The following is a 15070-nucleotide window of genomic DNA, read 5'->3' as shown; positions in this document are numbered from 1 at the left end:
ATATTTCTGAACAACAGAGCTAGAAGGAAAGGTTCTCCAAGTTTCTATGTTGCTTTTTTGTGTGTCTGTGTGACAGAAAAAGGCTGTTTGCTAAGTTTTCCTCCAGTCTGAAAGAAAATGAAGATGCGGAATTAAAAAAATACAGTGTGGTTCAACTTTGTGTTTGCAGTTCAAGACCCAGTGGCCTGGTCCAACCACAGAAATGAGATTTCTGCATGAGATAAACTTCTCTGAAAGTGTGTCAGATGCTGAAGTGGGAGCCATTTAAAAATCTGAAAAAAATTGGCAGAGTTTCTTTTTTTCCTACCTGTAAACCTGTCTCTTTTCTTCCATCTTTCTTTGTACTTGGAACAGAAAGTTAACATCCATAATACATTCTTTTTGATTAACCCATGGAGGAAGGTGAAACCAATGAACCTTTAGAAGCCAGGAGTCAGATCTGCCCACCAAATTAGGGAGGGAACGGAAGTCTGAGGCAGTTTGAGAAGTGTGAGCTCTGAGGCCCCAGAACTCCAGAGAGGTTCCCATGGACAGTGGCTGTTTCACAGAGTGACCCCGGAGCTGCCTTTTCATCTGCTTTAAAATGCTCATGTTGGTGATGTCTGAGGAGAGTACCTTTCTTTTAGGAAAAAAACAGGATCTCAATCTGCCTATTGAGATCTCTGTTTTCATAGTCAGATAGTAACAATTTTTAAATGTTTAAAATGACCACGAATGGAATGGTTGGGACACCTGGGTGCTCAGCATCCGTAACTTTACTGTGTTTCTCTCCAAAACAAATTTCCATTTTATTCATTCTGTTTACACCCCCAGAGGGGTCGATGTGCCAGTGAGCATTGTCCTAAAGAGGGCACACCTAGAATCACAAATCCCTCCACGGAGATGTGCTTGCCTACCTTCCTTTGCCCACAGGCCTTATCATTTCCTTATTAAAGAACACCCAAGATTAAGAGTGAATTTTAAGAACTGCATCTTTTGTGCCAAGAGGGTCCCGCCTTTGCCATTGGTTGGCTACAGTTGCTTGGAAGCTTTGAGGGAGGCAGTAGTCCAGGTAAGACAGTGGTTGGAAGCCCAGACTTTGGTGGGGACACAGTACTAGATGGACCCAGGCAGTGCTCTGGGCTGTTCCTGTCCCAAGTGGCCACTGTGTCAATGAGCCCCATCCTCCAAATTTACAAGGTGCTTGGGCACTTGAAAATGCTGGATGTAGACGGTCATCCAGTGACTGTAATGTAGGGTGACCACAGGGAAGGGCCGGGCTCTCTTAATCCACAAGGGAAGACAACACCCTTGGGAGGGTCACCTTGCGGTGCCCTCCTGAACTTAGACGGCTCGAAAAGGGCACACTTACTGAAAAGTCGTCACTGGGGAAGAAGAGGAGATCTCGAAGGGGATTATTCTGATAGGTCTTTTCAAGTTCTTCGATGATAGTTTCATAATCCAAAGGCTCGGGAAGCCTGGGTTTTTCTTGCTGTAGAAAAAGAAAGCATGACATTAACCAATGACACATGTCGTCTTCTCAGTGCCTGGCGGGTTTCACGTCTCAGTATCCCCAAGGCTTTGACACCGCGCAACCTTCCGACAGACTCCCAGAGACTCCAGGCATTTAGGGCAAAACCACATAACTGTTCTTTCCAGGTCTGAAATAACATGAGAAGGTCTCTCCCTCAGTAATTCGAGCTGTTCACACTGAGCCCTGTCACACCCGCTGACTATATAGGTTTGTGTAAACTTTACCTCTGTCAATGGGAAGCAAGGTCTTCTGTTACTTGCTACACTATTATGATCATCACCTTTGCTGAATTAGATACTTCCTCGTGAGGTCTACTTGAGCCTGTTTTAAAATGTTGGCACCCTGCTAGCAATCAAAGTACCAGAAGCTGGCTTCGTTGTCACTGAAGCATGGGTCTTGTGTCAGGATTAATTGCTTGGCTCTGAGCCTTTTTGCCACGATAGAGAGAAGCTAACAGAAATGAACAACATAACTATTATGGACACCGTCAGGGAAAGTGGAGAAGAGCCTAAAAATAGCTAGATAATCACACCGAGTTAGAGTCCTGAGGCCGGAGCCCTGGCTGGGTAGCTCAGTTAGGCCGAGCGATGTCCTGCTGGGCCAAGGTGGCAGGCTCAGTCTGGGGTCAGGGCACATACAAGGATCAACCAATGATGCATGAATAAGTGCAGCAACAAATCGATGTTTCTCTCTCTCTTTCTCTCTTTCTCAAATCAATTAAAATAAAATAAAGTCCGGGAGCTGAAAAGAAAGGCATTTCCCTCAAATAAATTGCCCATAGCACCAAAAAGATAAATAAATGTTACTGGGATAAGGTGTGATTGTTTTTCATTACAGGGCTGATGTGTTTAAAAGGTGAAGCCCAAAAGAAAGAACAAAACATTATGGAACAGAAAACCAAGGACAATCTGAGTTCCTTCGGCCCTTTGACGAGCATCTATGCCAACCTAAGTGAGAAGAAATGGTTGTCTGGATTATTTTAAGGTTCCCGGAAGCTGGATGGGTCACCATGAAATTTGTATGCTAAAGTGATCTTGTAAATGAAAAAAAAAAAGTTCTTCTTTTTCACATCAATGATATCAACAGTTTCCCACCACCCTCTCCCCTCCCCGGCCTGCCAAGCACACAGATTTAGCTTCCACTTCTAAGGCCCTCTTTGGAAGATTTCTGCTGTGAAAGCCCCAGAAGTTATTATTGATGTTTTAATAATTCCTAATGCACTCCTAAAAATTGCAGTCAATGTTCATTTTGACAATTTTCCAAATATAAAAAATGAAACAAAATGCAATACAATAGGTCAATAACAAGAATTTCCATGTACTTTCTGCAGTAAAACAAAACAGAAGAAAAATAAATCCATTTTACAAATCCTTAAATAAACCAAGGACAATGGAAAGTGAATATTTTCTCAGGAAGATTGCTAGATGTAGCAAATAAAAATAAAACTAACTAACTCCAGGCAATAGTCGAAGAAAGTAAAAAATGCAGTTGCCCAACCTAATCTATTGAGTAAAAGCTGTGAAGCATTCAACATTCTGAAGTAGAAGATACAGAGACACAATGGTACGACTTGAAAAATTAAAAACAAAATCCTCCTAAAATCGGTGTCTTTTAATATAATTATTTTATTTAGACTTATTTTAAGTTCCAACTCCCTATTTCCCCAGGCAAAGGTCAATTCCAAGGGTCACGGAAGGATAGCTCAAGAGGCATACAGACTCCAGATGTTTGGCTTGGCGCAAGCATTTGTTTCATTTTATTTTTAGTTGGCTTCGAATGTCTTTAAGAGGTGGTATTTCACTCCAGTTCAGCTATGGACCTCGGTCACCACTTACCCTGCAAAATCACACACTGATTTTACCAACTGCCCCAAAAAGCCTCCAAGTCTCTGAAACACGTGGCTTATTCTGGGACCTCTTTTCCCCCTTAATATAGTTTGTGTATATTAAAAATGTAGCAAATAAAACAGAATATATTGTAAAACCAACAGACAGTTCTTATCTCAGCCACAGATTTGGCTGGTTATGTTCCTCTCTTTCCTTTGCTGTTTTTCAGCTTAAGAGCCTGATGCCCTTTGGTCTCATAGACCAATAGCTCCAGGCATAGCTACTAGCACTTTCCCTCTCCTCTCTTCCCTTCACACCCCCATGTGAGAATGTGGCCGCTTGTGCATTGCAGCTGATGGATTTAAAGGCAAATGGCATCCTTTAAGAGGCCTCCTACAGTCTTGTTTGCACTAACTTTTTAATTTCATCTCCCAGTAGTTATAAACTGCAGCATTAATAGTTAAGCTGGAGACTAGAAGACCTTCAAAGAAGACATTTTCCTAGGGCCCTCATCACCTAACGTGAATGTCACCTAAATCAGTAATAGGGAAATCAGAGCTCACAAGTCACAAGCTATCAATAAAACCACAGAAAAACTAAACCCTAAACTCTCCTTCATATGCCCGACAAAAGGCAGAGCTTACAACAGCCGTAAGCATCTATTGGAGGGTAGATTTTAATTTATTCATTTCAGGCTAGGACGTACCAGCCAACCACTGAATGACATTTATTAAGCCTTTTTTGCTTAAAACATCACACTGAGTTCATTTTGACACAAAGCTACAAAACCTAGCAGGTCTGCTTCATATAATTTATTCAGTCTTGACCTCTTCTGGGGGGAGATATATTAGTTAAGTGCTACCTTTCCAGTGAATTTGTTAATCGATGTTTAACTTCCAAGATATTCAATGCTTTATAATTTTTGTGGACATGAGGTTTAAAAATGAAAATAACAATGATGTATTTCATAGCACCCAGAGCCTGGGACGTGGCAGTGTTTGTCGTGAATGCGTTTGATGGGTGACGGTGAGCTTCCAGGCTGTGGAGCCCGCAGCTCCCTCGGGGGCAGGAGAGCTGTCTGTTTCGAGTGTCTCGGTCAAAGACAGATGTGTACGGGATGACAGGACAAGTTAATTCCTCACTACTGCTGCTTGCAGAGACACTGAGTAAAACTGGGAACTGAGCAGCACTGATTTACAGCTTTACAACGGATGGGTTTGTCCCTCCTGAATTTAATGTGCCTCTTTTTTCTGGAAATGCACCAACTGGGAGGAGGCATGTGCCAAGACTGCCCTGAATTGGATTGAATTTTTATAGTGCTTTTTACTCTCACTCTCTTTCTCTCAAGTGAGTAATGAATTTCATTAGCTATTCTAAAACCACTCCAGGCCTGGGAAAAGGCACCCACCAGTATCTGCTATTATGCAGCAGGGTTGGTGTTGCACCACAGGGGTAACAGGCTCTATTCTTCTCTTATAGTATTAGGGGATTTGTTTGCTCCAGTTCCCCAAATCCACAGCTCGCCTCCGATTCAACTTCACAGCAGGAGAATGGGATCCTGTCACAGAAACAAATGCTCCCCTCCTTTCTACTTACTCCACAGCTCTCAGGGATGCCAACACGTCTACATCCGAGAGCTGGTCAGCCTGCCACCTGGGCGATAGCCAGGGCTGCCAAGAGCCATTTAATTGGTTTGGAGCAAGCCCATTGTCTATGCCTTTGCTAAAGAGTCTGATTGCAAGAATGTAGTGTCCATGACAAAGGCCTGAATTATTTTCATAACTGGAATTAAAAATCAAATGGGTGAAGAGATGAAACTGAAGGACCAAGCATTTGAAGTGCGTAACGCTGAGACGCTAAATGGTAAACATCAACCTAGACCTGTCTCCACAAAGAAGTATGATCCAACTGAGAAATAAGCTGGACTCTGTAGTCTTGCTTTAGGGAAGTCCAAAATAAAAGGGAGAGTGTGACTACAGGTTTCTTAGGTTGAGATGCAACTGCGAGTGTAACATGCACTCTATGTGGCAATATTTGTTATGTCAGTACCACAGCCAGCATGCTTATTACATAATGCTAAGGTTTAAATTTTCACCAGTCATAGATTTAAAGCACTTTTATTGTAAATTTAATGTGTACAAAGAGCAAATAGTAAGCGCTAAACTCAATAAATATTTGTTGAGTTAATAAGTTTATATCATTTCATGCAGGAATTTATTTTCTGGGACTCTTATTTTTTTAAAAAACAATCACATAGAATCCAGGGTTTATACAAAAATGTCTTTGCAATATTATCTTTGTAACACGATGGGCAAATCCATTCATCTTAATTTAAGAGCGGTAAGGATGGCAGGCAGGCTGGTAGATGCCATATCCAAAAAGTGAAGACACCACAGCTGCTGCTCAAGAGTGTGGTTTATATTTTTCAAAGAATTGTGTGTCATAGAGAGAGGCCTAGTGCTATCATGGGCTGTGGGAAGGGCACTGAAAATAGGATGAGGGTTTGGATAAATCAATAAATAACTGTGCAGTACATGCGATGATTCCTCCTTGCAACTCTTCAATCCTTCATTACGGTTCATTGACTTACAACATTTTGCATATAAATGGCTCTCTTGTGAAAACCAGAGGAGGTTGGGGTCCATGATCAAGGTGGCAAGCACTGCCACGAAAGAAAAGATATTGAAGGGTGTACCTCGGCAGGAAAGAAGGTCACATTCATCTTGGCACTGTTTTTCTAGATTCACACATGTTGTGACGTTAGAGATTGAATGTGGAATACCGAGATCTGTAAGGGGTAGTAAGGCCTGAAGGCCATGGTCAGTTAAAATAGGGGAAACAATAAATTATCAAGGCTAAGAATGACTAGGAAACTATGGCACATCCATTCTAAGAAACAATACGTGACCACTGAAATTGAGTTTTTGAGGTATGTAATCACAAGCAAAATTGTTTATGTATCACTAAGTAAAAGTGGGAATAAATACTGCACACCAGAAAAACTGCACAGGACTTAAAAAACTTAAAGAAAAAAGGTTAGAGCCCAGTTGGGTGTGGCTCAGGGGTTGAGCACTGACCTATGATCCAGGAGGCAGCTGATCAATGACTCTCTCATCATTGATGTTTCTATCTCTCTTTCTTTCTCCCTTCCTTTCTCTGAAATCAATACAGACATATTAAAAAAAGAAAAAAAGAAAAAAGAGAAAAGATTAGAGCTATAGATCCAAATATTATCAGTTAGTATATTTGGATGGGAATAGGGTTTTCCTATTTCTAATTTTCACATTTTCTAAATGTTTTATAAGGAGCATGGATTGTTTTCAGTAATGAACTTGGTTTTTCAAATTAGCTTCTACTACCACATATCATGTGCCCCCATGAAAACACTGGGGAATCGTTTGATTTTTAAAATTGTTTGCCCTTTGAAAATCTACCAGAGAGGAAACCTAGAAAATCCCAGTGGGGCCTTTACAAGAAGTTCAACCACTAATATCTTTAAGTAATTAAAAAAAAGATACATAAAACACCAGGGGAAGGAGACTGGGGAAAATAATTACAGATTATGTATGTGGTACTAGAAGCTAATGTCAGCAAAAAAGGTAAGAGCAATTAGCAATGTATTTATTAAAGTATTTTGAGCTCTGTAGTGTACCATAAAAGTCTGGTAAATCACTTAAAAACCTCTGCGCACCCGTCACTGTTGCAAAAGATTACAAGTCAGAATCTGTATTTGGAAGTTCAGGGTCTTTTACCTGCCAGCTGCATCATTGTGACAAGTCATTTAAATTGAGACTTAGTGAGAGTGACTGAAACAAGTCAAAAGGCAACTTCCTGCTTATAGTGCTGCTACAAAGGATCAAGGGGATGGAGCATGTGACGGTGTTATGTGAACCAACAAATGCCAGACAAATAATAGATTTGTCTTTATTTGAAAATAATTGAAATCACCCCCCAGGTTTTACCCAAGAACATACACCAAAACCAAGTCAAATCAACCAGCCAATTGAACTAATTGCACTAAATTCTTCATGTACCAAGAACTGTGCTCCGTGCCTGTATAGTTATCTAAATTTCCTTTAAACAAACAAACAAACAAACAAACAAACAAACCTTAATAACCAATGATTCTGTGGCGGCAAGAGAAGTAATACCATAAGGAAAAGCACTGAAATAAAAAATTTAAAAAAGGTCAGCTTGCTCTGTCCCCCATAGGAAGAAGGAAGGCAGTCTACCTAATTCTGTGTGTCAGTAAATGAAAGTTTGATCCAAGCTGATCAGAAACAGCCTCGAAAATATTTTTATGTATTTATACCTCTAGATAAAAAAGGGTTAAGTTTAGGATTTGTTTAATATTAAGCCCATTAGCTGTGTGAACGTAAGTGTCTAGAGAACAATCATGCTGTAGATTCTTAGAATTTGTTTCTGTAGTTCTTACCTATGCACACGCAGGTCAAGTTTGTCAGGACTGGGGGCTTAATAGGTCACTGAGGACTAGTCAGGGAAATGGGTTGATGTGATAAGGAAAGAAGAATCTCTACAGCAAATGCCTTGTGTTTGAGGCCCACCTGCTTGTGTTTTAAATTTTAAGTGTGATTAGGGAGCCTAACCTTGGTTACTCACCATTAAGATCAGTCTAATTTGTTAATCTGAACCAGTTGCTCTTGGTTCACCTCTTCAGGAAATCTGGTCCTTTCAAGAAACATATATTATGAAGAGAGATTCCCCCCCCCCCTACTTTTGAGAAGTTTTATATTTTTTCTGTAACATGCAGTATATCCTGTGATGCTAATCCGGATTTCCTCAATCACCCTTGTCATTTCCAGATATCTGAAACTTTATTCTAATTTGAATATTCATAACAGAATTAATCCTGTGTCTGAATGCCTTCTTCATCTCACAAAACTTTGCATCCTGGCTAATGACTCAGAAAAACAAACCAATAAAAATAGATATTTACTTTAGGATCAATACAGTAGGCTCTATCATGTGAATTCTTTAAACACCCTCTTCATATCTTGGCACACAGACAAGCAAAGAGCTAAGAGTAAGGGTCCACTGGGGTCTTTCAAGAGACCCTAAAAAGAGTTCTAATCTCCAGATCTCCAAAACAGATCAGAAACAACACAGCTGTTAACTAATTTCTGCATTATCAAGACAACTGAGTAATTTTTTTCGAGGAAATAAAAGATCTAAATGACACATGGATTCTTTAGACCTTAATTTAATCCAGGCCCCTCTGGCATTAATGCAATTGAAACAGAACCAACTTCCACACTATTTGTGCTTAAAGCAAATGAGAAAATTGGAGAGAGACCGTGCAGCTGGGTTCAAGGCCACAGCTGTCAGCCTGTGGTCCTGTGACAGATTTAATTCAGCCTTTCATCAAAGGGAGTTCCACTGGACAACTTCTCAAATGCTGGAGCTTCAGAAAACAAGACTAGCTTTTCTCACCGAAAAGGAAATGGTTAAGGAACCAGCCACCTCATGTTGACCCTGTAACCTGCTCTCTGCTTTGACCAGCAGAGTTTCATGAGAATGGAAAAACACCAGCTAAATCAAGGTTACGAACTCTACAGCTGGGCAAGCTCAGATTAAGCTGAGTTTGGAAATGGTTCCCTTGGTAACCAAAAAGGACATAGATCTCATAAGAAATCAACCAGTAGTAACTCTCTGTCTCAGTCCATTTCAGTGAACGAAACCCAGTTATACCTGGTAAATATAAGGCCCTTTGAAAATATAAAAAAAAGATTAATTATCGTACTCAACATAAACATGAGGGACAGGAAAATCAGAATATTCTACTTTGTTAACCCTTAACTCCATTAAGAAAACCAAGGTCACCAATAAGCTCTATAGGATCTATAATAAAAGACGTACTTTCAAGTTGAATTCAGACCTTTGGAGTCTTATTTTATTTTTAAGGAGATTTGACTGTGTCTCTCTCTTGGGAGCGTGTTACTATAGAGCAAATGATGATAAATAAATAAAAATGGCTCTTTTTCCATCGAATACGGGTACTTGTAAAGAAGTAGAAAATACCCAGGAAGATCTAAATCAAATTAAATTGTATGTCTCATTCAGTTTTCTAGAAACACTTGAAAGAAAATAAATGTCATTAAAAATACATCACAAACCAATTACAGGTCTGCCTGACACCAGGGAAATGAATGCCTTGGAGAAAACTGCTGGGAATTTGGATTAATTTGTATGAAGGCTGTGATGGAAACTGCCACTGACGTAAACTATGAGACTATTTTAGTATCAATCACCACACAAGTAAACTTACACTAACAGGTCAAGCGTGAAGGGAGTGTGTGTGCACAAAAACATACATGTCACACACATGAATGTAAGCAGGTCTGTCAAGAGCATGTACCTATGTTTTCAATAAGTCTTCCCCTAATGAGAGTCAGCTCATTCTTTTATTTCCTTTCTTACAGTTGGCTACTTGAAACTGATTACGTATAGTGGGTGTTTGTTGTTTTTGGCCTATGTAACATCTATCCTGTTCTTTATTTATTTACTACTAGCATTTCATTTCCTTCTGGTGACTTATTTCCCTTCCCACCCCCATAAGGAGCAGTCTTGGGGGTCTGACAAGTAAAGGGCCCTGCTTTTCTGTGGTCAAGGCCCGCTCAGCACTTCCCTCCCGAACTCTGGATCTCGAGTGGAGAGATGCCAGAGCCCCACAAGGCCGTCCGTTAGTCCCAAACACCAAGGCCACCGTTTCCCGCTGGCCTGGGACGCTCTACGTCCATCCTGTTCTTTCCCAGCCTGTCTCTCCAGTCTCCCTTCTGGTCCCTTCTGATTTCCCTGAGTAGGTTTCTTCTTGCAACTGAAGAAATCTAAGAAGATATAATACAAGGGGCAGCACCTATAATAAGGGACTATTATCTCCTCAACTTGCCTTTATTTGGATTTGAATGAACTTAAAGGAGAACCCCTTATAGCCAATGACTCCTTCAAGTTCAGGAATTGAGGGGCAGTAAACTCACGCACACTCATGAATTCCAACGTCACCTCATGCTATAAAACATTCATTAGGCATCACGCGTCCTGGGCGCGAGGGACTTAAGTACCTGCTTGGTTTTCCAAGGTGGTGAACTCAGTGCAACCCGCATCTCTGATGTACCACTAAGCCTAGCTCATCCCTCTCCTATGACACCAGAATAACTAGGCGGCCAAAAATAAGGTTATTTCCACATTTACTTTCAGTGCTGATGTTCCACATACTACCGTTTTCTCTCCCAGGAGGTGCCAGGTTGTATTGGAAGTGCTGGAAGAGCCCTAGAGTATATTAAACCGTATGTCGCTAAGGCAATGCTGGCCCTATATATTTTTCTTTATTCTGCCACTTTCATCGTAAGAGTCACATTTGCTTTTTTTTTTACATTGAAACGAACTCATCTTTTAAGCATGTTTGCTTGTAGAAAAAGCAAAGTTACACAAAATAATTTAATACGAATAGTAACAATAAAAACTAGTTTTTATGATTTATCCCATTTATGCTAATAAGAGTTATAATTTTTTTACTGCTACTCTCATGATGATCCAATGGCAAGGACCATGATGACTGTTTAACAGTTTCTCTGCTTGCCTATCGTATCCAGCCTAGCAAAGATCATCACTGCTTTATTTTACAGACAAAGAGACTTGGAATCTGAGGACTTGCTGGGCAAGTTGACGGAAGAGCTGATCTTTTCACCCGGCTCGGCAGGAAGCCTGTGGTCCAGTCCACTCCCCTCCCTCCCCTCCCCTGCCCTCCCCTCCCCTGCCCTCCCCTCCCCTGCCCTCCCTCCCCTCCCCTGCCCTCCCTCCCCTCCCCTGCCCTCCCCTCCCCTGCCCTCCCCTGCCCTCCCCTCCCCTCCCCTCCCCTCCCCTCCCCTCCCCTCCCCTCCCCTCCCCTCCCCTCCCCTCCCCTCCCCTCCCCCAGCAAAGATCACGGACACCCTCAAAGCTTCTTTTTCCTTTTCCTGAAAATGAGACTCTGAAACAGAGCTGTGGCTTCGGGCCTGTCCCTGTTCCCTTTGTGAGTTCTGCAGGGAAGGCGGGGAGAAATCTAGGGGCTGGTCTGAGGTCCCTGGTCCCCTGCGGGACGGAAGTGCTAAGCACAGAGGACAAATAATAATTATCAGAGGGCGAGGAGAATCACGAGAATGAATCAGAGAGTAAACGTCAGATAACATCGGTGTCAAAAACCACAGTGGAAATTGTCACTAATTGGAGGGATCTGTAAATTCAGAAAGTTCTGTGCCATTGCCACCATCCAGGAAATCAAACGAGCTGCTGGGGTCCAGGTGCCACTTCCTGCCCTGCGGCCTTCCCGCCCGGCCAATGGCTGAGCTGCGCACGGGCCTGTAAAGGGGCGTCACGGGGTGGCTGGGCCTGGCTGGCACCCCTCCTCCCTTCCCGCTGGCTCCCCTCCGCTCCCTCCCTTGGCAGCCAGTCCCGAGGAAAGCGCGTTCATTCTTGGTTAAGTTGCAGGTACCCTCCCGAGTCCCTTGGGAAAGCATCTCTGTGCAGCTACCTGGCACCTGAGCCGGCTCCTGCCTCCTGTGGCGACCATCCCCACAGCCGTCTGATGGGGCCTTGGTTCTTAGGACAGGTCAGGTCTCAGTTTACAGTCTCCATTTCCCTGGTCCAGACTGAACAGGATCCCTCCTGTGCCTGCTGCTGCGTTGCTTCCTCCAGCCTGTGCGTTTCCAGCTTTCCTCTCTATTTTCCGCTGTGTTTCCAACCCGAGTTCGTCTCATTTCATCATTTCCTGCAGCCATCGTCCTGGGACCCCTCCCTGGGCTTCCTTTCAGCTCACTGGCCCTTTATAAATTAGCCCAAATAGGTAACTGAGAATGTTTGTATAAAACCAACAGTAACAGTAAGCAAGGAAGCCCAGGTGACGAGAGAGGGAGGCTGTTCACATTAACACAGAGGAATAAAGGAAAAAAACCGACTTGAAAGCTACTGACACAACCCATATTATAAAGCGATGTAAGTGGGAGGTATGTGAAAGTCAATCAGATTAGGTCCTCTGTCTACAGTTTTCAACTTTCTATTAAAGTGCGACTAGGCTACTACTAAAGAAGAGAGCAAGAATTTTTGTTCATATCCGAAATTTTCCAAGTATTTTGAAATCCTGCCGATTTAAGACCTACAAGCCAGTAAAAACTTAAAAATATCAACTCACATTTATTTAAATAAACTTTTCATTTTTATGACTGTACAGATGATCGATAACATAACTCAACGTAATCGTGTACTTAATCTTTCCAAATTAAGACATGCGATTTAGGGAGGAAACTATCTTTTTTATTGACTTCCTATGCACCAGAGATCATTCTGAACGATTTAGGTTAAAAACAAAAACAGACAGTTAAAAAGAAAACCTTCAACTCTAGAACTCCACACACATTTCAAAAATTAAAGGGAGCCGTTCTACTCAACCTAACACTCAAATTTCCCTTTCCTTGAACTTCTTTTATGACGCAGCTGCACCCTGTGACAAGTGAGTTAAAGGCATTTCCTAAACAATAGACTTGAAAACTGGATTCAGAAGAGAAACCTCCAAAGCAATTAAAATTTACAGTAGAGTTAAACAAACAACTTCAAACAGCACTTGTAGAAAACAGAATAGACAAAACTGTGGATCCAGGTCGTGAGAGGGTCAGGTTTGGGTTGCATGCCTTTCAGGAAGTCACGGGCACCTGGTTAAACAGCCTAGGTTACTAAGAAACTAAACCATTTCTAATTTGCCTTACTGCAAGAAACAATTTGAAGAGTTCAAAATCCACACGATTGTTATAAAAACAGATCATCTATAATAAGCATCTCCAGGAATCATGGCTTCTCCTTTCACTACAATGTAGGAGTCTATCCAAAAATTCAAAGGAATTCATTATTTTATTCTCTAAATTAACTTGAAGTATTATCTTCACTTGTTGGTCACTTGGTCACTTGAATTGCTTTTACATGATCACCTATCAACTCGTCTCTGGAGCCAGTCTAAGGATGCTGGTTTAGCTTTTAGAAAGCTTAGGTGGTTGCGTCGTGGAAGTTCCAAACAGGTTTCGGGTGGGTTTTAGCTCAGCTGGGCTTGGGTGGGGGAGTAAAAAGCATGGTGTTTCTAAGGTAAACCCCATCAACACAGCAATCTAGGACCCCTGAGCACTCAGTTTGATGCAATTCAGAATGAGCCTACTGAGTAGTCCTGTCACTGAAAAAGGCCCCCAGGAGGAAGGCGTCACCTTCCACTGGCTGCATTTGTTGCAGTCATTGAAAAGACACTCTCACTACAATTATCTTTCTCTCCCCTTGTCTTGGAAACATAAATATTTTACTTGGTTTTATTAACACTGCATAACAGTTGTAGCTTGTCACTTTTATAGTGTTCAAATCATGTTCAGAATGCTCAAGATCAACTTGAATTCCAGTGAGTAAGCTTAAGAGAGGACGGGCACTGTTATGAACACTTTACGGAAGAGGAAACTGAGGCTCAGAGTAATGTAAGTAGTCTGCCCAAGGTCATATAGATGGTAGGCGCGAGAGTGAGACAGAATGACCCCCCAGGGCTCTAATTATGGGTTTCACTTTCTTGGATTAACTTTTCTTTGAAGTGAAACCCACATCTCAGGATAATACTTAGGATGGAGCAATCCCCTGCTCCACAGAAGAGACAACCTGGGAAAGGAGATATGCCTATCTTACGAAGACCCCAAGCAGGCAACAGTGGCAGGAAAGTCCCCAGCGCCTTCCCCAGAAGAAAGCTAATCACGGTAAGAATGATCTTAATTAAACGTGACCGCACTGCTGCTGAATGCTGTGGGAAACACTCGGTCCTTACTGGCTGCTTTTCCTGGAGTGCTCGGTAGCAACACCTTCAAATTCAATTAAAATAATTCTTAGAGTGATTAGCTTCGTTATACAGGGAGACACCAGGGATTGCCCTGTTGCCAAACTGTATGTATGGTCTGTGTGAGATAGATCTGTTGTCCTCTTGCGTGTCCTTCTTTTAGTGAACACAAGAAGTAAATCTCACGGTGACACAACCCGCGGAACTTCAAATTCCACTGAGCGCAAGGCAGCAGGGAAATTAGTTTTTTTTCAGACTGGACTAAAGGTTAAAATAATCTCAAACCAAACAGGTTGTTCAAACACTTATCGTGTTTAACAGGCTGGTGGTAAACAACTGATGAGGCTCTTCTGGAGCTAGGAGAGAAGACACACTGGGCACTCATTTTGGGTCAACGAAGACCAAGAGGACTCTGTTGAATAGTCCAGCTGCGAAATGCTGAATAATCCAGCTGCGAAATGCTGCGTGGATAGGCCCTGGGGTATCCCATGGGAACAACACCGAGGGGCTCACCTGCCTGTGTTTCCCAGTGGAAGCCATTTACTACTGAGATAATGACCGAGGAGCCAACCAACCAACCAACCAACCAACCAACCAACCAACCAACCAACCATGCGGCACCCAGCCTATGAGCCAAGCGTCTGAAACTGCACCCACGTTTCAGCACCACGACACAGGTGTTAAGGCTACGGAGACCGCTGCTTCGCGGGATGTCGTATTCTGGTACCTGATTTGGGCCTATCACGGGCTGACTGGTCATTAATTTGATTATTCATAATCATTAAATGACTACACATAAAGAATTATTATATTATCAGATACACAATTTTTTACAAAGCTGTTCTGTTTCTAGATGTTTACATGAACAAAAAGAATATTTACCCC

The 15070-nt window shown here is 42.1% G+C and overlaps 1 protein-coding gene across 1 annotated transcript in view; it reads right to left on the bottom strand.

Moving 5' to 3' along the window:
- The window catches only part of DOCK10 (dedicator of cytokinesis 10), a 203265-nt gene that overhangs the window by 110186 nt on the left and 78009 nt on the right, over positions 1-15070 (bottom strand). The window contains exon 2 of the mRNA XM_087819559.1: positions 1352-1471. Within this exon, the coding sequence (XP_087675685.1) occupies positions 1352-1471 (120 nt within the window). The remainder of the gene's footprint in view (positions 1-1351; positions 1472-15070) is intronic.

This window comes from Miniopterus natalensis, chromosome 8, assembly GCF_054644295.1.
Source record: "Miniopterus natalensis isolate mMinNat1 chromosome 8, mMinNat1.hap1, whole genome shotgun sequence".
Taxonomy (NCBI): Eukaryota; Metazoa; Chordata; class Mammalia; order Chiroptera; family Miniopteridae; genus Miniopterus; species Miniopterus natalensis.
This window is presented reverse-complemented; position numbering and strand designations above follow the sequence as displayed.